Raw genomic sequence first — 22091 nt, forward strand, 5'->3', positions numbered from 1 at the left:
ATGTTATATGTGTGTGCGCGTGCGTGTGTGTGTGACCAGTAGGGGACGCTGTTTAAGACCTATAACTACAAGGAGTAGTAGTATTTTAATTGGATCGTTGATGTATCACGTGATGTAATGGACTAATTTCAATATAAAAAATTAGATATATCAGATTAAATCACGACACAGTGTTATATTGTGCTTCCTGTAGTTCCTAATATGACAAGAATATGACAAGAATGGTAGCAAACAGAGAAAGAGATTTAATTTATTTAGGATTTATATGACCATTGCAGTTGATCAGGGGGGTGCCAGTTATAAAAGCCAGAGTAGGTCTCACCTTATTGGAAAAAAGAACAAGAAGAAATCTTATCTACAAACCACATACAACGGTAACTTTATTGGTTAATCCAGATATAAATTAATGTGCCAGAGTTTACCTCAGGGGTCATTTATATTTTCCCAGTTTCACGTAACATTAGGGAAACAGATCAGTGGGGAAGTTTCTATTTATGAAAGTTAAATGATTGCAAAATTGTTACTAGTACAATGGATTGAAACAAGAACACTGAGGAGAGCCATATGCTTGGATTTAAGATCAGCATTAGTCAGTACAGAGTACAGTCATTCAAACAGCAGACCAAGGAATCTAATAGATGTACAGCAAAAATTATACGAAATTCATGATGATGGGGCTGACAGTGATATTGTTATGTCTACCAGCACACATTGGAATGAATAATGCGATGCCAAATAAGGTGGCAAAGGAGGCAAAGGGAAATACATACATTAATTTGAAAGTATCCGTAAATCAGAAAGGAAGAGCACAAGCTAAGATTGAGGGAAAATTGGAAAAAGCAATGAGAATCGCGAAGTTGACTGGCCATTTCTAGAATTCTTTCTTAAACGACTGTTCCGAGAGGGGGCTGGTAAACGTTCTGATTCCCACTCCGTTCCCATTGGGGGCGGTAGAGCACCAGCTGTGGCCAATCGTCAACGCGAAGAAGCGAAGAAGACCTTCCTCTAACTTGAGCCACGTCGTCAATGTGAGTCTGAGCTGGGCAGGTGGAACAACTAAAAGAGAACAGTCACTCAAAAAACATAACTGTAAGTGAATACTTTAACATCTTTTAGAGATTATGTTCTCTTCTTGAGGCTAGTCAACGATATCACTGTTATGCTGTGAAATCATGGAGTTTAGTGATGATGACGACGGCGACGACATGGAACATGGGATTCCATTAAAATGACATATTAGCACATGTTCTGAACTTGTATTCACGCTGCCATCGTGTCATCTTTGTCTTGCCATTATTCCAGTGATGTCTCCGTTTGAGGATGTATATAAAGAATCCAAGTTTCACCCTAAACTCGAAGGGCTGCTGCTGCCCTATGGCACCGCCGGGTTTAGGTCCAACGCCAACCACCTCGATCACATAATGTTCAGAATGGGATTGTTAGCAGTGCTTCGCTCTCAAAACACTAAAGCCACCATTGGAGTCATGGTTACTGCTTCACACAATCCAGAGGTGAGAAGAAAAAACAGCTGGAATGAAATCATTCACAGCGGTAATTATAGTTAGTTAGTTATTCAGGTTATATCTTATATCTTTCTGTTTTTTGCACATATAAAGGAGGACAACGGGGTGAAGATTATTGACCCCATGGGGGAGATGATGTCAACATCATGGGAAGGCTATGCTACCCAACTTGCCAATGCAGAGCAGGAAGATTTGATCGATGCTTTGAAGGAGATTATTGAGAAGGAGGCCATCGATCTGAGCCTGGAGGCAAAAGTATTTTTGGGCAAAGACACCAGGTATGATATCGCGTATGTTCTTGCTGTTGGGATTTCATACCCAGCGTTGTGGCAATGCATGCATGTAAGCTGAGAGTTGTGAGTTTGACATAAAATCCATGATAACATATAGCTACAATCTGGAACACTTGTCTTCTAATTTAGAAAGAGCGGTGTCAAGTTGTCAGAGGCTGTAATTAGTGGAGTGTCGGCACTTGGTGGTCACAGTAAAGGTAGTGTGAAGAAATTTGTTTCCCCCGTCATGTTCATTGCTCAACATTTTTTCTTCTTGTTTAATTTGTTACTCCGCCCATCCCATCAGACTTTGGTTTGGTGACTACCCCACAGCTCCACTACGCGGTTCGTTGTCAGAACACTAAGGGGAAGTATGGTGAACCATCAGTGGAAGGATACAACAAGAAACTCTCTGCAGCCTTTATTCAGCTCACAAACAATGTAGGAATACACCTGTAATTTATGCCCATTTAAAACTCTGTTTTTTTTTCTACTTTACCCATAATCTCTACTTTTTTCTTCCTTCTTTTCCCTGTTTTTTATTTTATTTTACAGGCATTCAATTGCACAGATGACCAGAAGCACCTATCTGTGGATGGTGCTAACGGCATTGGGGCTTTAAAGTTGCGCGAGATAGAGTGTCACCTGAAAAAGTCGGCGCATATAACACTATTTAATGATGGCAGTAAAAGAAAGCTCAACGACCAGTGCGGTGCGGATTTTGTCAAAGTGCATCAAAAGGCTCCAATAGGTTAGTGTACTGGCACAGGGGCGTGCACGTGGCATAGTAGGAATAATCATAAAGACCGATAACCAACATGAAATTTAAATAAATGTTAAATTACATGGAAGCATCATTCATAATGTGGGTCAATATATTATACATACCTTGTCACATAATATGTTCTCTCTTCATTTATTTAAAAGTTAAAGGACATCTACATGTCTTCTTTCCACAAAGGCATTGAGATGAACCCTGGTGAGCGCGGTTGCTCTTTTGATGGCGATGCTGACAGAATCGTTTACTATTATACCGACTCCCAAAGACGGTTCCACCTACTAGATGGAGACAAAATCGCAACTCTCATCAGCATTTTCCTCAAAGAGCTGCTGACACAGGTGTCCTCTCAAATCCACGTATTAAATAAAGTCCACACATGTATGCATATTCTTCATATTTCTTATCACGCAGTCTGGTTTAAACCTAACAATGGCTGTGGTGCAAACGGCGTACGCCAATGGAAGTTCAACAGACTATCTGAGAGACACTCTGAAGGTGAGAAAACACATTTTATATACATTGTGATGTTATGTTGGCACTTATGTTTTCATACACTTTAGGTAACCGTGCAATGTAGCAAAACTGGGGTGAAATACCTACAACAAATGGCCCAAAAGTTTGATATCGGTGTGTACTTCGAGGCCAACGGTCATGGAACTGTGAGTAAAACAGACAAGCATAAATCACCTATCACAGAGAAGCGAAGTAAATCTGTTTGAGGTGTTCCACATTGTGTTCGTGTCATGACCAGGTGGTGTTCAGTAAATCAGCTGAAGATCAGATTCATCAGCTGGCGGAGGACCCAAGTGCCAATGACGAAGCAAAGAGAGCTGCTCGCATGCTGCAGAGCTCTGTGAATGTCATCAATCAGGTGCGTATGAAGAATTCTAGAGAAACCCATCATTATTATGGGAGCTGCCAACATGTGGCGTGTGCTTTTTCTTCTAAAGACTATAGGTGACGCCATTTCTGACATGCTGCTGATAGAAGCCATTTTAGCCATCAAGGGTATGACCATTCAGCAGTGGCACGCCATCTACACTGATCTGCCAAACAGGCAGATCAAAGTCAAGGTGCTTGTTGGTTGTTTTGTTTTTTGTTTTTTTAATTAACCATGTTCTAACTTTTTAATACTATCTTTTAAAATCATTTTCCCGATGGATATTATTTTCAACCATATACCGGTAACTATTTCTAGATATTTAATAAAAAATAAGCCCTAATATGTGTCTTACCCTGAAATTCCTCATTGATAGGCTTCATATGTCAAAGTACTACAAAGGTTGATTTGAGGTCTTGCCCGTGATTGCCTCCAAAGATTTAAAGCAAGCTGAGCCACTTCCTGTTAGATATTCCTCGATCAGAAATGTATTTTCATGGTCCTGTAGGTTGCAGACCGCAGAGTCATAGACACAACAGATGCAGAAAGACGTGCAGTGAGTCCAGCGGGACTGCAGGAGGCCATCGACAGCTTGGTAAAGAGGCACAAAAAGGCTCGCTCCTTTGTGAGGCCTTCTGGCACTGAGGATGTGGTTAGAATATATGCAGAGGCAGAAACGCAGGTGAGTGTATTCTGCAGTGTTCACTGAGTTTTATTGCTTCCTACCTACGGATGTGCTGTTGTGTCTTTAGGAGAGCGCTGATGCCCTGGCACACGAAGTAAGCCTCGCAGTGTATCGACTGGCTGGGGGGGTGGGAGATGAACCCAAACCATTACACTGAAAACGCATCGCTCGCATTATCCGATCACATGAGATGAACTGCAAAAAATCTTTTAATGTGCAATTTATTTTCTGACCTCTCTGAAGTACATTTTTTAAATCAACGGTAGCAAGGCATATTGGGGTACGCATATATTTAAAGTATATTGATTTATTTTTTTTATTTTTTTTATTTTTTTTTACTAATGGTGATCATTGCTAATGAAGTAAATAATACTTTTCTATTCAAGTGATTTTTGATTCTAATGGAGAAAAGCAAGTCTTTTCATGTTACTGTTTCCTGCCAGATTTTATACAATCTCTGCTTTGGGTCATATTTAATGCACAACAGCGGTGTGTTATCAGGTCATAAATGTCACTACAAATTATTTATTATATAAATATCTTAAGTCTTCCATTGTCTATTGCAATTTATGCTTGGTTTTAAGGGTTATGAACAAAATAAATTGTACTGCACATTTCTTGAATTTTAATGTATTGTTTGTATTGGGATCAATAATTTTTTTCAGGGGTGATGTGTATTTTTGTTTAATGCCAGTAACTGTTTTGCATGTAAATGAAAACCACAAATATCTTTTCATGCAGTTTTATTTAGTGTCCAATGTGCTGCTGACCCAAAGGAGAATTATATGATGGGCAGAGCGCAGGATTGTCAAAGCTCTATTGAGCACAGGTTCCTCAGCAACAAGTCCGTTGTCTATTCTTCGTCGGTCTCGTCAGCAGCTCCAGAAATGGTGATGGTACGTTCATGTGTGTTGCTTTCGAAAGCGTCCTCATCGGTCATGATTGTTCTGGGGGTTAAAGGTCAAGAAGAGAGAAACTAGATCAAGATTTACTTACCAGTTGATACCAGCGAGAGATGTAAACCACAGACGATTGTATCACCCTTTACCTGATGAGGACAGTCTTTCTCTTGGATGTCTTGGTTCCCTGCTCCTCCAAGTCTGAGATCTTTGAGTCAGATCTTTGAGGTGGCTGTGATGCCAAGGTATCAGAAATCCCACCTGTGCACATGCTGACACTAGCAGCTAGAGGCAGACCTCCCTCTATAGCCAGGGTTTGGACTATGCTGCTCAGACGACTGTCTTCCCCTTCAATCAGCTTCCTGACAAACAAGGAGGGGTTTGGTGTCTTAATAAACTGTACATAATAAACAATAACTTTCTCTTGGATGATCTATGAAGTCCAGTAGCATTTGTTCTAAATCTTGGGGTATTCACCTGTAGGTAGTGATCTCGATCTCTAGCGCCATCTTGACATTTAGCAGGTCCTGGTACTCCCGCAACAGCAAAGCAATCTTCTCTTTGGTTTGCTTCAGATCCAATTTAATTGCTTCTATGCGATCCTGTTTATTTGTTTGGGTAGTTTTGAGAATTAGGTTAATTTAAAGAAAAATGACGACCTGTTTTGTGGATGTGAATACATGTAAATGTTCAGTACCTGTAGATCCTCCTCCTCCTTCTTGCATTTCTCCACTGCATCTCTAATCTGAGTCTCTAAATACTCGTTCCTCTTTTTCAGTGAGTCCAATTCCCGTTCTTTGCCCAGAATCTGTGCCCGTGCACCAAACCAGATCTTAAAAAAGTTTAGTACTGGTGGTGACAAGTAAAAAATCATACTCACATCCCGCTTATGGCCAGTGATTTCATCCCTTACGCTCCGCACGCTTTCAACATGTTTGGTGGAGGTGTTGCTCAGGTCCTGAAACTTTGATCTGTACCACGTATCCATGTCCTGAAAAAAATGAAGAATCGTCGCAACCTTGAGATGAGATACCTGGCATGTTTTTGTGACAATGTTTCTTGATCACCAGGAAATGACATCTTACCTGAAGGTTTTTGGCTGCAATGCTGTCATACTGAGACTGGATCTGTCTAAGTGCAGTGGAGAGATCTGGGAGCTCATAGCTCGCCTCTACCTTGCAAGCTGCCGAGTAGATCTGCTGCATCAGCTCCTCGATTTCCTTTCATTGGGTCACCAACAACCAGTTAAATGAATCAATTGTAGTTTCTCAATTATTGGGACTTGAAGCTACTTGAATTTTGTTAGATTTTAGCATAAAAGCTTTGCATTACAGGATTATCACAGCTTTCCCCTTCAGCTTTTCACGAGTGTTGACACCTTGTTGATAATTGCTGTATTCAGCCTCGTACTCCCTCCATCCATCACTGCCAACTGAATATTAAATCTAACCTGTCACAAAATCCCAAGCCCATCAATCTGTTGCTGAAAACTAAACGAGAACCATCTTAAAGATGCATCACCTCCTTATGGATTTTCTGCATGAAGGCAAGTTCGGCTTCCAGCTGTTCCAAGTGTTTCTCCAGGGCAATCTGTGCAGATGTTGCTTTGTCCACATCCTGTCAAGTTGACCTATATGAGTTTTTCATGCCTCCAACATTTAAAGCTCATTCCACTTGTATTAGCTTTCCTACCGGACGGAGGGTCTCAATGTCTTGCTTGGCTTTTTTTCTGGCTTCCAGTTGTTCCTCACATTTGGCCTTTAAGGCATCTAACTGACCCAGCACCACTTCTTTGGCTGCCACAGACATGTCCTGGAATGTTGGAATGAGCACAAAGACAAATTTTAATTTGCTCCACTTGCACAGCTTTTTGCAGTGGATAATCGTGAGGTTTCGCACCCTCTGAACTCTCATTTGCTCCACATCCCTGGTGAGAGCCTTCAGCTGTGCCTCATACAGCTGCCTGAGACCTGATGGTTTTGTATAGCGGCTCCTCAATGCTTCGATTTCAGTTTCCAGCAGTTTGTTCTTTGACTCCAGGGTTCTTACCTATTCCAAAACATGCAGGAATTTATTTTGAAAACACTAAAATCAATTACATTTTCTACATATCCTATAAAGCTGAAAATATAATCAATTTGTGTGTATTTGCTTGCCTTTTCAATGTACACGGCAAGGCGGTCATTGAGGTTAACCATCTCCTGCCTCTCACTGGTTCGAGCCTTAATGAATGTCTGGTTCTCTGCTGCAGCCGCGTCAAGGTCCAGTTTTGGTCCATGACCCATGGACATATCAAAGCATAGATTTCCCATACTTACACTGCTGTCAATAGATGATAGTTAAGATTGTAATATACAATTTCATTAAATAAGAAAAGATGTTAAATGTTTAAGAAATTAGTTATGTGATTTACCTGCCCAGTCCTACCCTACTGGAAACTGCCTTGCGGTCCATCATTCCTCCACCCTGGGTAAAGCTGGTAGATCTTTGATGGGTCTCCTTGCGGGTCGGTGAAGGGCTAAGCATGCGTGGGGGATAGGTAGAAGGGCCAGCAAATGTCCCCTCAAAATGCCGGCGGTAAGAAGACATCCTCTCTGGACTGCAACTCATGTTGATGCTCTGGTTACTGACATCATTCAGTCCATGGGTGGCTTTTATATACGCACTCTCTCCTTGTAGCGCTTTATGGAATGTCACACCTTACCATCCCTGAAGGATGAATGTCTCTGCAAACATCTATCATGGCCATGCCAATTATTATATTAGAGTTTGGTGATGGCTGTCTAATATTACATCATTAATAACACCGCAATGAACACACCTTTTCTGCTCATCGTGTCAAAACTATTGATAGAGGGACACTGGAGGTGAAATGGGAGGTAAAAAGAATAATGCAGCCAATTATTGCAACTCTCTTTTATATGTGCATATATTCTGAGCAATGAAAAATATGTTTTAAAATATGTTCTCGAATTGTTATTGTTGTTGCATATGAGACCACTAGGGGCACTGTTAGATAAATCTACTTCCGGTGGTCGCAAACGTGCGTCCCCGCCCATCTTACGACACAACATTGCCAGCGTTTATGAAACAGTCTCGTAGGCATGTGAGTGACTGCACGCAACTGATCAACAATACTTGTCCAAAATGTCATTTTACAGGAATACTGTGTGGTTTGTGAAAGGACTGCAGGAGTACACCAAGTAAGTAGACCATCGCGTTGATTAAGGCACTTGATGAGGAATGCTGGCAGATTTCTCGTTGTTTGGGTTTCACCTACATATTTGTAATAGTCTTAACCTCATTGTAATGTACCTAAATGTGGGCAGTGGGTGAATAAGCCTGCTGTAACAGTTTTTGCATTTTGTTAAATCAATTGTAATTTTCTCTAGTGAATTTCACCCGTTGAAATCAAATCAGTTGTAAATAATAAGTTGTAGTTCTGGGCGTTGTGTTTGTAAGGTTTTGTAAGAATTCCTGGTTCACCCCTGCCCAAGTGCAGACACATGGCGTGGTGATTGATGTGTGGATTTACTGTGGTGTTCTTTGACCCTGACAGGAGTGGCTATGAAGCTGCAGCAAAGCATTTCTGTCCAGCAGACCTAGATGTGAATGTGACTGGTCGGTCCTTCATGATAACAGGTTGCAACAGTGGGATTGGAAAAGCTGCAGCTCAGGAAATAGCCAACAAAGGTGGGTTTCACAAGCCTAACTATTCCTGTCAGTTTGTTTTAAATGATACATCTAAATTGCTGAAAAATGTCTGGTCTTGACCACAGAATGGGATTTACTATTTGAGATTTAATGTAAATGACATGGTTTCTTTATTTTTAGGAGGAACTGTCCACATGGTATGTCGGAACAGGGAGCGAGCGGAGGCAGCTAGAGAAGAAATTGTAGAACGGAGTAAAAATCAGGTAAAGTTTGTTGCCTCGTAGGTCACCAAAACAGCTCTGATCTATCAAGACATGGACATGGGTTGTTTTTAGTGGTAAATATGTGCCCTACGTCTAGTATGTAGTGAGACTTAACATCTACAACATTCATACTTTCTGTTTGTCTTTCTTTTTAGAATGTTTATGTCCACATTCTTGATATGTCCAGCGCAAGGCAAGTGTGGGAGTTCGCAAACAACTTCTCAATTAACAACACTGTTCATGTACTAGTAAGTGCTACGAAGATACTGTATATGCTTATTTATCCATTATACCCTCCCATTTCTGTTGAGTTATTTCATAACAATCATTTGTTAACCAGATAAACAACGCCGGCTGTATGGTGAACCAGCGAGAATTAACAGAAGAAGGCTTGGAGAAGAACTTTGCTACAAATACACTTGGTACTAAAATATACTGCACATTTTATTTGGAACAATGCAACGATTTACATTGGCACCAGAAACATTTTAACAAACCAGTATATTATCATTCTGTGTCTCCATAACTCAAAATAAATCTCTTAAATTTGTTGTAATTTATAGGCACCTACATCCTCACCAAGGCTTTGATACCTGCATTAAAGAAGGCTGAAGATCCAAGAGTGGTGGGTTGGACTTTAGCAGAAGAGTGATTAGTTTAAACTGTCAGTTTAACTGTCAGTAATTTCCAAAAAGTGTAGTTTTATTTTACCTGATTGTAAATTGGGGGAAGAAAACTACATGTATGGTGCTGTCCCCCCCAGGTCACCGTGTCATCAGGCGGCATGCTTACACAAAAGCTCAACGTGGATGACCTGCAGTTTGAGAAGGGGACATTTGACGGCACCATGGCTTATGCTCAGAACAAAGTCAGGCAGATCAAACTGCAACAGTTGCTTGGCAGCATCCTCATTAAAACAGATCGACACCATGTATGTCATTTTTATTGTAGTATTTATGTTTTTGTGTTTGTTGACAGAGACAGCAGGTGATTCTGACTTGGGAATGGGGCTCTCAGCACAAAGAGATCCATTTTTCCTGCATGCACCCTGGCTGGGCAGACACACCCGGTATGTTTTAACTAGGGTTTTTGTTTCCTGAACACTTGTGGAATTGTCTAAAACTGGATTAAACTGTTGTGTAATTTGTCTTTGTCTCCTCTAGCTGTTAAAACATCCATGCCATCATTTCATGCTAAGATGCAGTCCAAACTGAGGACAGAGGCCATGGGGGCTGACACCATTGTATGGCTTGCTGTGTCTGCTGCCGCTGTAAAGCAACCTAGTGGACTCTTCTTCCAGGGTTAGGAACATTCAGTGTTTTGGAGAAAAGTCTTTAAGTCTTTTTATTTCTTAAAATTCTAAAAAAAAAAACAACCAAAAAAACCTAATCTCACACCTCCAAACCTTCATTCCAGATCGCAAAGCTGTTGCAACGCACTTGCCCCTGGCCTCCACCAGGTCCACACCACAAGAGGAAGAAAAGCTTCTAACTATGCTTGAAGAATTTGCCCTCAAATTTAAACTTTAACATTTGCATAATTTAAACCAATCTCTAATCAAGCACTCCTGAATGTCTAATACAGTTTTATGAATATTTGTTTGCATTCACATTAAAATTTTCGTATGTTTAGTAGAATAAATAATGGCAACATTTATATTTTTTGTGTTTTATCTATCAACCAATCCAAGGGCTGTATGTCTCCGTCTTCTAGCCACACATCCAGTGGCTCCATGCTTTTAATTTTGAAAGTGATAATAATGTATAATTTTAATGCAATAAAAACTTAATAAAATATGTTGAGTAGACTAAATCTGTTAGTACATTAATCCTAATCAAAAGTAAATACGTCCTTGGCCATTACTTTAAGTTGGCCCAGTCACTAACCCATATATTGACATCTGATTTATTTACTGCATAATGCAATTCAAAATTCTATGTTAATCTTGCTTTCTAATTTCAAAACGTATTGAAAATTTTATGCAATATTGTGAAGAAACGCTAAAGAAAGGAAAGAGTACATATTGAATTGCAAAGAACAGAAGCGGAATCCCAGTCGCGGAACTAAAGTTGCGGCGGAACAAGTATGCAGAGTTCTCGTTTTCCAGCTTTCATGTTCCAGTTTTCATGTTACTCCTACAGCGCCTGATGCACATAAATACTTTACCTACGCCAAGTATATTTTTTGTGAAGGAAAGTAATACAAATAACTTGCGCCTTTGTCTACCTCACATCCGACATGGCTGGAAACTTTTGGCAGAGTTCTCATTAGTATGTTTGTATTATATTTGTGAAATCTTTATTTTGTTCATATTGTCAGGCCTAGATAACAGAGCGCTAAAGCTAGCAGTTTATATCGATCAGTTTCTTCTGTGTAAAAAACATGCCCAAATGCACGCAACATTTTATTTATCATAATGAAGTCAGTTAGATAAGCTTAGAAAAATCTCGCTTCAGATTTAAAGTGATACTTTTAACAATAGGCTACGTTCTGCTAACGTAGTTTTTGTGCTAGTTTCCTGTTAGCATGATGTTTAATCAATCCCCAGTGTAGTTCACGTTTTAAGTAAATATATGTTTATTTTGTTTTTTTTAAAGTTTGCAGTGGGTATTGGACAAACAAGACTTAATGAAAGAGCGTCAAAAGGATCTGAAGTACCTTTCTGAAGAGGAGTATTGGAAGCTGCAGATTTTCTTTGCTAATGGTATTTGTTTACTTTGTAAAAAAAAAAAAAAGAATTCCGGCGTCAATATCATATTGTGGGTTTATCATATTTAGACCTATATGAAGTTTAGAATCTATCTCCTTTAGTGATCCAGGCTTTGGGGGAACATTTGAAACTGCGGCAGCAAGTCATTGCCACTGCCACTGTTTACTTCAAACGCTTCTATGCCAGGTAAAAATCCTTTCTGTATAATTCATTATGCTCACACTACACCAAATGTGCCCGTGTTACAAAATTATTTCACCTGAATACTTAATACTTGAACAATTAATTGGACAAGGCCAAAACCAGTCCTTTATCATAGTGTACATTGCTGTTTCATATATTGTTTGTAGAAAAACAGCTTTCATACTTCTTTCCATAAGGAAGATTTCTTAACATTGTAAATCCATTATCCTTTTTTTTGCAGGTATTCACTGAAAAGTATAGATCCAGTGCTCATGGCCCCTACCTGTGTTTTTCTAGCTTCAAAAGTAGAGGTATGCAAGTTTTTGTGCTGCAAAGCAAGAATTGATAAAATGATAAAAATGTTCTTTAATATAGTAATCTGTTTAACAACCATCTAAACTAAAAACATTATCTTCCAGGAATTTGGAGTCGTGTCTAACACCAGGCTAATCTCTGCAGCAACCTCTGTCTGTAAGTGACCACACAGAGTTAAGGCAATTGGAAAAAAATCTCCCATTTTTCTAAAATCAGTATTATTATTTTCATTTTTTTTACTACAATGAGTTTTTTTCTTCTGACAAACAGTGAAAACCCGATTTTCCCATGCCTTTCCAAAGGAATTTCCTTATAGAATGAATCATGTAAGTAAAATAAATACAATCAAAACATTGGACTACCGGTACATTTTTGCTGCGGTATACAATAAATTAAAATTGTGCTCTTACAATCTGTACATAATATATATTTTCTTGAAAAGGAAGAAAAACTAAAGTTAGAAATGGTAACAAGCTTTAATCCTTTTAATAATCTGGTGTTGTGGTGAGCTATGGTATGAATCAGTTATTCTGCCGCCTCTGCGTAGTTATTTATGTTATTTACATCTTCAAATGCCAGGACCTTCTTACACTCTTAGCACATTGTCATTGTCGTTTATACCAGTGTGCAAGATTCCACAAGTAATTGTTGCAGTCCTGTGATGAATAATTGTTCAGTGAAAACATAGCTGCCAGTTTAGAGCATTGTTGGGGCCTTTTTACTTTATGGCTGTAAATGTTACTGCAGGGGTGTCCTAAACACAAACAAGTAGAGAATGTAATATAACTAACTAATATTAATACAAAATGTAGGGTTTCTGGGTTGCATTTGATCCAATCTTAATCCGTCTTGACAGATCCTCGAATGTGAGTTCTATCTTCTTGAATTAATGGTGAGTGGAGAGATTACTGTTCTAGGCTGTTTTTGGCTTGATTTGTTTAATGACTTGTCGTTGATATTTCCAGGACTGTTGCCTGATTGTGTACCATCCATACAGACCACTGTTGCAGTATGTGCAAGATATGGGTCAGGAGGACATGCTGCTCCCCCTGGCTTGGTTAGATGTTGCACATTATTCTCTTAATTATGAATAAATATTGACAATGTCTTGATTCATAGTGTTCTGTAAGACTGACCCATTTTGTTCTGTTTATACCAGGAGAATAGTTAATGACACATACAGGACAGATCTGTGTCTTCTGTACCCTCCATTCATGATTGCCTTGGGTAAGATGGGTCAATGTGCTCTTTTCCTTCTCAGCTATTTAATGTAGTTATTGGCTAAATTTGATTTAGCAGCGGTCATGATTGAATGTTGTTTTTTCTTCCTAAAGCCTGTCTACATGTTGCCTGTGTGGTACAGCAGAAAGATGCCAGACAGTGGTTTGCAGAGCTCTCTGTTGACATGGACAAAGTAAGAGTTGCCTTGTGGTCGAGGAGAAACTATCACACTCTTGAAGAGCTCTTTACAGCTTCTTTTTATGGATATTGAATATGTTGGACAAGGTTTTTTTTTCTTTTCAACATATGGTATGATCTGCAGATTCTGGAGATTATCCGTGTCATTCTGAAGCTCTATGACCAGTGGAAAAACTTTGATGACAGGAAGGAGATAGCAGGCATGCTGAATAAGATGCCAAAACCTAAACCTCCTCCCAACAGGTACGTTCCATGTGGATATGAACAGAATTTTATTTTCTGCATCATGTGCGACTGTTCATTTCTCCTGTTGACTTACAACAATGATTCTTGTCTTCACAGTGAAGGTGATCAGAGCTCCAATGGGAACCAAAGCAACTCCTACAGCCAGTCTTAGTATCTTCATGTCCACCAGAATCCATGATGTTGATGTACGGTCTGTGTGGTGTCAGCTGGGGGAGCAACAAATCACGTTTAAGCCAAGCGAGCTCTCCGTTCACCCTCAACTGACCACTCCCCCGAAGCTCCTTCACGCTTCGTCTTCACATTCCCCCTTATGTCCGATCGTTATGGATTTGTAAATGGAACGGAAGGCCGCTGACACTCACGCAATGACGAACTGGCATCTCGATGAGGCTCTCCGCTCTTCAGACTTGAAACGAACTCAAACTGAGGAACATTTTGTGCGGGCGGGGGTTGCGAAAGAGGGGGGAAAGCAGTTTACTGTCATTGTGATGATCCTGACATCCTTGAACAGCCCAGAGGAGCGAGTCTTTTTGCGCGGCGCTCTGCGGGATTTGAGAAAACTTGATCACAGAGTAGTGTTTTATGTGTGTGTGTGAGGAAGAGCGGTCACTCTGGGTTTTCTTTCCTCAGGGGCTGTAGTAGTCTTCTCTGTAAAACCATGTGACCCTGTGCTGTAAGAGTGAATATGATTGGATAACATGCTGTGCAACTGTGAAGTGAGGCCTGTGACTGTTTCACAAGAAAAATAGATCCCAACAGAGGCTTTTGATTTAAAAATTAGTCTAAGCAAGATTATATTATTATTTTTTTTGCTCTGCATCATGACATGTTCACCCCGCCCTTTCCCTTTTCTGCTTCCCGTTTGTAAATAATCTGAAGTTATATTTTTTTTTCTATGGTTTTGGTTTGTGGAAATCATGCGTAGCACTTTTTTCACCATCCTGATTGAGTCTTTGCTGTGGTCCATAAGGGTCTCTGATTTATCTACTTTAGTTGTACAGCACTTTTGTGAGGAACATTCTTTTCTTTGGCAGTAAAATTATTTACAATCATCGACAATTTGTCTGCAAAGTTCTGCTTGTACATTATTTTTAATCTACTTTTCTTATCAATTTAAACCCAAATAATGGAAGTGTCTGCGTATTGATGTCTACAATTGTGGGTGTTTGTGTCTGACCTAAAGCAAGGTGCTCACAAGCCTTAAGAAATAAAAGCTGCTGGATCCAGAGGAACTTTCCTCATAATAGCACATTGTCCTGTTCAGGCTAACTGTAAAATTTGTTTTAAAGGTGGGATTGTGTAATTATTGTATTTTTTCCCCCCACTGGGTTAAAGAAAACATATTAAAAGCCATTTTGTTTGTCACTTGTATTAAACGTAAAGAAAAAAGTGGTGTAAACCTCTTGAATTTATGTCTTATTTTCTCTGCCTTCTGCTGTTTTCCTTTCTGAAGTTTGGTATTTTTCAAACTTCTATTGCAGGAAACTTCAATGGATGTAAGAAAATAAAAGGACTTCAACCCAACTGAATACATTTGTCGATCATTAAATGTAAAATGCTCTAATTGTTTCTTTGCTTGTTAATTTACATGTTAATGAAGGGTGATGAAGGGCATGTTCATTTCCACTAGGGCTATGGTAGACCCCTGCTGGGCTGCACTGGTAATGTTTAATACATAACACTAGTTTTAGGTTGGATTGAAGGGTGTATTTAGCACAAATACATTTTTATGTAATTTTTCCTTGAATGACAGCAACGAACTGGACAGCCTTTTTTTCCTCTGAAAGATTGGTTTATTCTTCTAGGAGTTGGTGTCGTTACGTCAGGTCAGGACAAAAAACAGGATGCAGAGAATTTCTTTCAAAATAAAATATAATCCTTTTCCACGAAAATAAAAACGTTGCCATTCTGTTGAAAATGAAGAGTGGAATTGCCGTACCATTGTGTTGCGATACGTTTATAGAGACCACAGCTGTGTAAATTAGTGGTATGTTGCGCAGGATGCTTCATTGGTAATTTTAAGATGATTAATTGAGGACAAAACATTGTTTCATTGAAACAATCTTGATTGTATAAGACGCTATATAAATAAAGATTGATTGATTGATTGATTTCAAAGTCCACCTTCACTCCATTTGGCTTATACTGAAATGAGAGTCTAAAAAAATAATTAGGGTTACTGACAGCAGAGAGCTGCATGAACGCTGCTCAGCAAACATTATATGGAACGCGTTCATTTATTTTGAAAACCACAAGCGGAAGTTCTTTTGCTAACATGTCGGACTCTGTCTCATTTGACATTGTGCGGACGGCTGTGGGGGGTGCAGCCTCCCTGCATCCAGCCGCATCAGAGGATGTCCATCCCGTTATGAAGACGAGCTCCGGGCGGGATGCTTGCGTGTAGTCGAAGGTTCCTCCACCCGGCGAGCTGTCCCCGCAGCCCTCTGCACCCATGAAGCCCCCGCCGATGAAGCCCCCAGCAGCCAAAGTCAGGCGGAAAGCGGCCGGAGACGGAGAGCATGTACTGGCGCGTCGGCTTCGCCTGGACGCGGTCGTTTGTGGTTGACTTTGGCCAGAACCTGAGCTTCTCCTCCGGGCTGCTGGGCTCCGATGAGCAGCTCTCGTTGGACGGGGACGTCGTCGCCCGCCCGCTGCGGGACTGCGGCGGGATCATGTCCGCTTTGGGCTCGGATTCGTGGTGGCGGAAAACGCTGTATTTGACAGGAGGGGCTCTGCTCGCCGCTGCCGCTTATTTGCTGTACGAGCTGCTGTCTGTCAGGTAACAGCAGCACGCAGAGCCTTTTCTAGACAAGAACCCAGCAGATCTCAGCCCGACGCGTCCCAACTCGCTGCATTCTCCCCGAGCATTGATATTCCTTAATCTGGCCACGTTGGGCGGGTGGGAGATTAAGGAATCGTGAGTGGGTGGATTGTGATGTAACGACGCCCCCCTCCCCCCCATTGTAAACACAAATTAGTCTATTTTCGCCTTTACTGGCTGTTGTTGCTGACCTTTACTGCTGTCTTCCTTCATGGGAGATGAAATGCGAGATTTTATTTCGCAGGTCACAGGTTTATTCCAGCTTCCGCCTTATGCTGACTTTACAGACTTCATTTGTCTTGTTTTCCAAGGACAAAGTGACATGATGTATAAGGCGGCTTTTTTTTCTTTTCTATTTATTTTGGTGTTTTTACAGCCAGCTCCCATGGGCACTGAAAGGGAAATGGTATCTGTTAGGATTGCGGTTGTGTGAGGTTGGCTTTGTTCATTGGCAGTAATGAGGTTGGACGATGCCCTGAAAGCATATCTGATTACACTAGTCCAGGCCCGCTATAACACAGTCAACATAATAAAAATCAAATTACGTCCTCTCTCAAATTCCAGAGATTTTCAGCTCCTTTTTTGGGCCTGTTTTGTCTGTCCCTCAGCAGCAAAATCAACATACATGCATGTAAACATTCAAGAAAGATGAAGATTTCTGCAGTAGCAAAGATATTCTTTTGATTCTTTCAAGAAGAAAGCCAAAGGGCTCCTTTAGGCCGTTATAACAGAGGTGGTAGGTTTTTGTTTAGTGATTTTGATGTCACAGGATAAAAAATTAAATATATTCTGTTGCCAAATATGAATGGAGCCCAGGTAAACCGAAAAAATGTGAATGAAAGCCTCTCCTCTCTCCTCCATCCTCCTCTATGGCTTTTTGAGAGACCCACTGAGAAAAGAAAGATTGAGAGAAAAGAATGGGACCAAGCTGCTCTACAGCTTTAGATCTGCCTTTGTTCCTACACAGGAAGGAGGAAGAGCTGGACTCTAAAGATGCCATCATCCTCCACCAGTTCTCCAGGCCCAAAACTGGCGCCCCGTCCCTGTCCCCTTTCTGCCTTAAGATGGAGACCTACCTCCGCATGCTGGACCTGCCCTATCAGGTAAACGCAGACACCTAAGCAGATGTTTTGCTGGGTTTCATTTCGTGTTCTCCTCTGGTCATTTTCTTATCTTCTGTCTTTCTCCCAGAACTACTTTGATGGGAAACTTTCACCGCAGGGAAAGATGCCTTGGATCGAATACAACCAGGAGCAGGTGTGTGGCACCGAATTCATCATCGACTTCCTGGAGGAGAGGCTGGGCGTGAGCCTCAACAACAGCCTGACAGCGCAGGAGAAGGCCGTGTCTCACGCCATCACCAAAATGGTGGAGGAGCATTTCTACTGGTGGGGGATTTTGTTATTTAGGTCAGCTTCAAGTTGATTTGTCGAATGTGGAATGTGTCTTACCTAACCTGAGGTGTGCGTTTGCACCACAGGACTATAGCATACTGTCAGTGGGTGGACAACTTGGAGGAAACCCAGAAGATGCTGTCAGTGAGCGGACCGCTGAGCGATGTGCTCAAGTGGATCCTGAGTCACCTGACAGGTGGGATCGTCAAGAGGGAGATGTACGGGCACGGCATCGGCCGCTTTTCACGGGAGAAGGTTTACGAGCTGATGGAAAAGGACATGCGCACGCTGGCCACTCTGTTAGGTGGGGAAATGAATGTTTCAGTTCCTAAACTGTGGGTTAAGTCAAAGAAAGTTATTAGTGCATTTATATATATGTTCGCTCAGTAATCGCTTTAGAGGTAATATAACGGCAACTGAGTGATGAAAGGTGCAGAGTGCAGTGGCTTCCTGATTTGTAGCAGAGCCATAAACAGTGAAAAAACGTTAGTCTGCAGTGCCTTCGACTGGGGAACAACGTCACAAGTGTCACCTAGCGTCACCCAGCGGTGAGAATTGGTACTGCGCGACAGAGGCAAAATATCACTTCTTATTCGGACGAAAGTATGTCAGAACCGAAATAGAGCAAATTATAGTTAATCATTGTCATATGATCTATGATATGGTTAATTTTATTCTCTCCAGAAGAGATTTTATGTGTAATTGCTTTTAAACCAGTATCAAGCAAAGGTCAAAAAGGTCAAATGAGTAGTAATGCAACCAGCAGACCACTGATATGTGCAGTTACTTTCTTGACTTAATTTAAGGTCAATGCTGAATATAAATAATTAATGAAGCAGTTGCTAAGTTTGTTTAAATGCTCAGTTAAGTTGCCTGGTTATTATTTACACAGCAGAGATGTGTTTTCCTTAAAATGTTCTATTTCTTTAAGAGGTAAAACTATGCATGGTTTGTGTGACGCTGCATCGCTTCGTTTGTGGTCTCAGGTAATAAGAAGTATCTCATGGGCTCTAAGGTTACGACCGTAGACGCTGCGGTGTTCAGCCACTTGGCACCCGCTATGTGGACGCTGCCTGGAACACGGCCAGAGCAGCTGATCAAAGGTGCCTTTAGATTTTGAATAGTTACTTGTAAATTATCGCTAGAATAATTCTCAATCTAATGTTCTTGGTAAACTGAGCATTTTCAACCAGCATCGCATCTCTTGGTGTATTCCAGGCGAGCTCATTAACCTGGCCTTGTACTGCGAGCGTATCCGCCAGCGATTCTGGCCTGAGTGGTTCGTAGACCCGGAGGACTTCTGCTACAAGGACATCACCGAGGGAAGCAATTCAGCCTCCAGACTCCCAGATCTGGGACTTTACTCCCGCACGGACACTTTCCAGGACAACACGCCACACCCCTCGCGCACCGACTCGCCGCAGGACCTGATGTCACCCGCGAGCGACCCCACAGGGCACTCTCTCTACGACTCTGACATGGACACGGAGTGCTCTGAAATCGACCAGCCCAAGTGTTGACACATGCACGCTGGACATACAGTAGGCACACCACAGGTGGGCGCCGCGAGCCGCCTGTACACCACACGCCCCCTACCTCCTCAACAGCGTCTGCGTCGGCCAAGCGGTTCAACTCGCAGTGTAGTGGAGGAACAACGGCGAAGGATGGTAGAGGGAGACGTGGAGGACAAAGTGGAGAGAAAGAAAGAAAGAAAGAAAGGGAAGGAGGGGAACGCTGCCACTCTTCCACGTGGTCAACACAATCGTAGCTGCTGCTGCCGTGGCAACCGTGCTCGTGTCACGCCTCGGTATTTCATGTCACCTCTGTGTCACTCCATTTCATGTCTTTTAACATCTTGACTGAAAGAAAAGGCACTTATTTATTTGAATGAATGTGTATAGATATAGAACTGGACCAGGTTAGATATCATAGAGATATAATATTTAAATACACTGTACATAAGTATAAATAGTATAGTATAGCCTGCAAACCATAAAATCCTCTCCTCTGTCACATAGTGTAAATTTATATGTGGTTTCTAGTGCAAAATCCCTTTTTATTTTGTTGGACATAGTATCCAAATCTTATATAACAGCTCCCTTAAGTACCTGCTAACAGAAGTGATGCATATTTAAATTGTTCCGATTTTGGATCGGTCTGCAACGAGCACTTTGAAACATTTTTTTGGGCCTTATTAACCCTGAAGAATAATTTTACCCTTCATCCTCAGCATCGTGTGGATCCCCCCGTTTGGATTGTCAGACAGAAGCTTTTTGGAACGTAATACACTCAAGCATTGAAAGCGAACTAAACAATCATATTATAAATAGACGAATAAATAAATAGGTGTATCATGGGGCAGCGTATGGCTGGTACATGTCTGTGCAGGCCTCCTTTTATGGTTCACATCCTGAGGATTGGTGCCGTTTGGAAGCTGCGGCATGTATCCTCAAACCGTAGAGTCAAGGCTGCTCTAATAGATGCATAAGAAAAGATCGGAGTGGTGCTTCTCCGCATCAACGTCCCCTGGATTTGACAATCTTTATGTTCCTCTGCACCCGAAGAAGCGCAATTCAGCTTTTTGTTTAGATACCACTCTTCCTCTTCCTCCTTGGTAATTTGTATTCTGCTTCTCTTCTCCTCCTCCTCCTTACTGTGTGCTCGGAGGATCTCCTGGATCCATGCACGATGCTCTGATGTCAGCAGGACATTCAGATGTTTGTATTCACACAGGCAGCTGCTGGGGGTAAAATCTGTACTGTAACGCATGTGTGAAAGAGGTTAAACATCGCAGTAATAAGTGCCCCCCACACTGAAATCCACATTGATGCATGCATCATAATGAGTGAATATGTAGCATCTATATGTAGCTGTATGTTGAGGACGTCGGAGGAAAGAATTCATCAGTTTAAAGAAAAGCAGCTAAAATCAGGAGTTTTCCCTTCAGGGAAACTTTGTGGGCTGCAGATTAATTTAAATCCTTCACATTGTGTGAGAAAAGCAAGATTTATTTCTGTGTCTTAAATCCCTGAAACCTTTCTTGCCTTCTCTCGTCATTAAGCAGATTCAGCCTTATGGAAACGGACTCCTTAAGCTGTTTACGTTCTGTCGGTGGCAGCGTACGCTTTACCTTCCCGTATGTCTTATTTAAGATTTACTTATCAAATCTTGATACCATTGAGTTTTGACAGCGGCTGCGCTTGAACCTGAAAAGAAAAATGGACATTATTTTTGCACTTTTCTTCTTCTTTTGTTTACTTGTTGGCATTTTATTTTTCTATTTCAATCAAACCCATTCAACTGTGCAATGCCGTAGACTCCAGCGTGCATATTGTAGTGACTGCATGTAGACTTTGTTCATATTTCAGGTGTCAGAGCAAATTATTGGAAAAGTCCCTCGTCTGCTACAGATTCTAAGTGCACATTTTTTGTGTTCCTGCGAAAACAATTTCAAATGGGAACGGATGATGGCCTACTCCATTTCATCTGTGTGTCTGTTAGAGTCAAAAGGTCAGAGGTCAGGAGTGGGGGGGCGGGGGGGTTCAGCTCCATCGTGTGTGTCGAGACTCCTGTTTGTGTGCTGTAGAGTCCATACTGCATCGTCTTGTCTTGTGCCTGTGCTGAAGCTCTTGTGGAATCTCATCACACTGTAAATAAGAACAGGGAAAAAAACAAGGAATATGTCACAGCCATGATCTGTTCTGTGTGAAATTGCTGTGTAACATTACAGGACTATTACGAATGTACCATATCTAGAGGTAAAGCTGTCCGACAGTGGATTACTCATGATATTTCATTAAATATAGCTGTGGTATTTTCCTTTTGTTTCCGCTCACTGTGTGTGCAGTTGGTTGCTGGAATGTGCGGCAGGAGTCGCAGGGAAGTGTGATTACTTTGGCTGCAAATGCTGCCACATATCATGGGTTCTTATACGGGGGATATATCTGGCATATAGCCTATCTCTCTGGTAATCCCTCTCCCTCTGTGCTCGCTATCATACGACAGGACTAAGCCCACCCAACAATACTGGAGAATTAACTTTCTGC

At 41.3% G+C, this 22091-nt stretch overlaps 5 protein-coding genes across 7 annotated transcripts; 4 read left to right on the forward strand and 1 right to left on the reverse strand.

The window, feature by feature from the left end:
* The first annotated feature begins 953 nt into the window (after positions 1-953).
* Positions 954-5474, forward strand: pgm3 (phosphoglucomutase 3). 2 transcript variants are annotated; one of them, XM_003971557.3, is made up of 13 exons: positions 954-1089; positions 1303-1511; positions 1617-1801; positions 1946-2013; positions 2103-2236; positions 2351-2546; positions 2757-2914; positions 2988-3071; positions 3137-3235; positions 3328-3447; positions 3527-3649; positions 3965-4138; positions 4209-4298. In XM_003971557.3, the coding sequence occupies exons 2-13, from the start codon at positions 1305-1307 to the stop codon at positions 4296-4298; spliced, it is 1638 nt and encodes a 545-aa protein (XP_003971606.2). In that variant the 5' UTR covers positions 954-1089; positions 1303-1304. The 2 variants fall into 2 exon arrangements, with proteins under 2 accessions (XP_003971606.2, XP_029705692.1); XM_029849832.1 differs by lacking the exon at positions 954-1089 and having other exon boundaries at positions 1305-1511; positions 4209-5474.
* Positions 4872-7730, reverse strand: ngs (notochord granular surface). 2 transcript variants are annotated; one of them, XM_029849833.1, is made up of 11 exons: positions 7454-7730; positions 7197-7359; positions 6940-7089; positions 6733-6852; positions 6562-6657; positions 6126-6260; positions 5921-6031; positions 5738-5848; positions 5518-5642; positions 5190-5402; positions 4872-5088 (listed from the first exon to the last, which is right to left on the reverse strand). In XM_029849833.1, the coding sequence occupies exons 1-11, from the start codon at positions 7648-7650 to the stop codon at positions 4995-4997; spliced, it is 1515 nt and encodes a 504-aa protein (XP_029705693.1). In that variant the 5' UTR covers positions 7651-7730; the 3' UTR covers positions 4872-4994. The 2 variants fall into 2 exon arrangements, with proteins under 2 accessions (XP_029705693.1, XP_003971683.1); XM_003971634.3 differs by having other exon boundaries at positions 7197-7362; positions 7454-7727.
* A 355-nt stretch (positions 7731-8085) lies between these two features.
* On the forward strand, positions 8086-10751 carry dhrs12 (dehydrogenase/reductase (SDR family) member 12). Its single transcript, XM_003971635.3, has 10 exons — positions 8086-8243; positions 8600-8733; positions 8875-8957; positions 9113-9205; positions 9298-9379; positions 9521-9582; positions 9721-9825; positions 9936-10026; positions 10121-10258; positions 10374-10751. The coding sequence occupies exons 1-10, from the start codon at positions 8188-8190 to the stop codon at positions 10484-10486; spliced, it is 957 nt and encodes a 318-aa protein (XP_003971684.1). The 5' UTR covers positions 8086-8187; the 3' UTR covers positions 10487-10751.
* A 323-nt stretch (positions 10752-11074) lies between these two features.
* On the forward strand, positions 11075-15358 carry ccnc (cyclin C). The gene is made up of 12 exons (XM_003971558.3): positions 11075-11227; positions 11555-11661; positions 11769-11853; positions 12092-12161; positions 12270-12321; positions 12436-12491; positions 13022-13057; positions 13131-13222; positions 13325-13392; positions 13500-13579; positions 13709-13827; positions 13927-15358. Exons 1-12 carry the CDS (start codon positions 11196-11198, stop codon positions 13979-13981), a joined length of 852 nt encoding a protein of 283 aa, XP_003971607.1. The 5' UTR covers positions 11075-11195; the 3' UTR covers positions 13982-15358.
* Positions 15359-16074: 716 nt separating this feature from the next.
* On the forward strand, positions 16075-21709 carry faxca (failed axon connections homolog, metaxin like GST domain containing a). Its single transcript, XM_003971636.3, has 6 exons — positions 16075-16609; positions 17619-17754; positions 17843-18039; positions 18132-18349; positions 19032-19148; positions 19264-21709. The coding sequence occupies exons 1-6, from the start codon at positions 16350-16352 to the stop codon at positions 19563-19565; spliced, it is 1230 nt and encodes a 409-aa protein (XP_003971685.2). The 5' UTR covers positions 16075-16349; the 3' UTR covers positions 19566-21709.
* Positions 21710-22091: the final 382 nt, after the last annotated feature.

This window comes from Takifugu rubripes, chromosome 16 (assembly GCF_901000725.2).
Source record: "Takifugu rubripes chromosome 16, fTakRub1.2, whole genome shotgun sequence".
In the NCBI taxonomy this organism is placed as follows: Eukaryota; Metazoa; Chordata; class Actinopteri; order Tetraodontiformes; family Tetraodontidae; genus Takifugu; species Takifugu rubripes.

What these genes read in the sequence shown, in the direction of transcription:
- ccnc (XM_003971558.3), top strand. Translation starts at nt 11,196, where the DNA reads ATGGCTGGAAACTTTTGGCAGAGTTCTCATTA. An exon ending in TTTTGGCAGAGTTCTCATTA is followed by an intron (nt 11,228 to 11,554) that starts GTATGTTTGTAT and finishes TTTTTTTTAAAG; the next exon opens with TTTGCAGTGGGTATTGGACA. An exon ending in TCTATCTTCTTGAATTAATG is followed by an intron (nt 13,058 to 13,130) that starts GTGAGTGGAGAG and finishes TGATATTTCCAG; the next exon opens with GACTGTTGCCTGATTGTGTA.
- ngs (XM_003971634.3), bottom strand. Translation starts at nt 7,650, where the DNA reads ATGAGTTGCAGTCCAGAGAGGATGTCTTCTTACCGCCGGCATTTTGAG. An exon ending in TTGCCGTGTACATTGAAAAG is followed by an intron (nt 7,090 to 7,196) that starts GCAAGCAAATAC and finishes GTTTTGGAATAG; the next exon opens with GTAAGAACCCTGGAGTCAAA. An exon ending in ATCGAGATCACTACCTACAG is followed by an intron (nt 5,403 to 5,517) that starts GTGAATACCCCA and finishes CTTGTTTGTCAG; the next exon opens with GAAGCTGATTGAAGGGGAAG.
- faxca (XM_003971636.3), top strand. Translation starts at nt 16,350, where the DNA reads ATGTACTGGCGCGTCGGCTTCGCCTGGACGCGGTCGTTTGTGGTTGAC. An exon ending in GTGGAGGAGCATTTCTACTG is followed by an intron (nt 18,040 to 18,131) that starts GTGGGGGATTTT and finishes TTTGCACCACAG; the next exon opens with GACTATAGCATACTGTCAGT. An exon ending in GCCAGAGCAGCTGATCAAAG is followed by an intron (nt 19,149 to 19,263) that starts GTGCCTTTAGAT and finishes GGTGTATTCCAG; the next exon opens with GCGAGCTCATTAACCTGGCC.
- pgm3 (XM_003971557.3), top strand. Translation starts at nt 1,305, where the DNA reads ATGTCTCCGTTTGAGGATGTATATAAAGAATCCAAGTTTCACCCTAAA. An exon ending in TTATTCAGCTCACAAACAAT is followed by an intron (nt 2,237 to 2,350) that starts GTAGGAATACAC and finishes TTTATTTTACAG; the next exon opens with GCATTCAATTGCACAGATGA. An exon ending in ACAGGCAGATCAAAGTCAAG is followed by an intron (nt 3,650 to 3,964) that starts GTGCTTGTTGGT and finishes ATGGTCCTGTAG; the next exon opens with GTTGCAGACCGCAGAGTCAT.
- dhrs12 (XM_003971635.3), top strand. Translation starts at nt 8,188, where the DNA reads ATGTCATTTTACAGGAATACTGTGTGGTTTGTGAAAGGACTGCAGGAG. An exon ending in ACAACACTGTTCATGTACTA is followed by an intron (nt 9,206 to 9,297) that starts GTAAGTGCTACG and finishes TTTGTTAACCAG; the next exon opens with ATAAACAACGCCGGCTGTAT. An exon ending in TAGTGGACTCTTCTTCCAGG is followed by an intron (nt 10,259 to 10,373) that starts GTTAGGAACATT and finishes CCTTCATTCCAG; the next exon opens with ATCGCAAAGCTGTTGCAACG.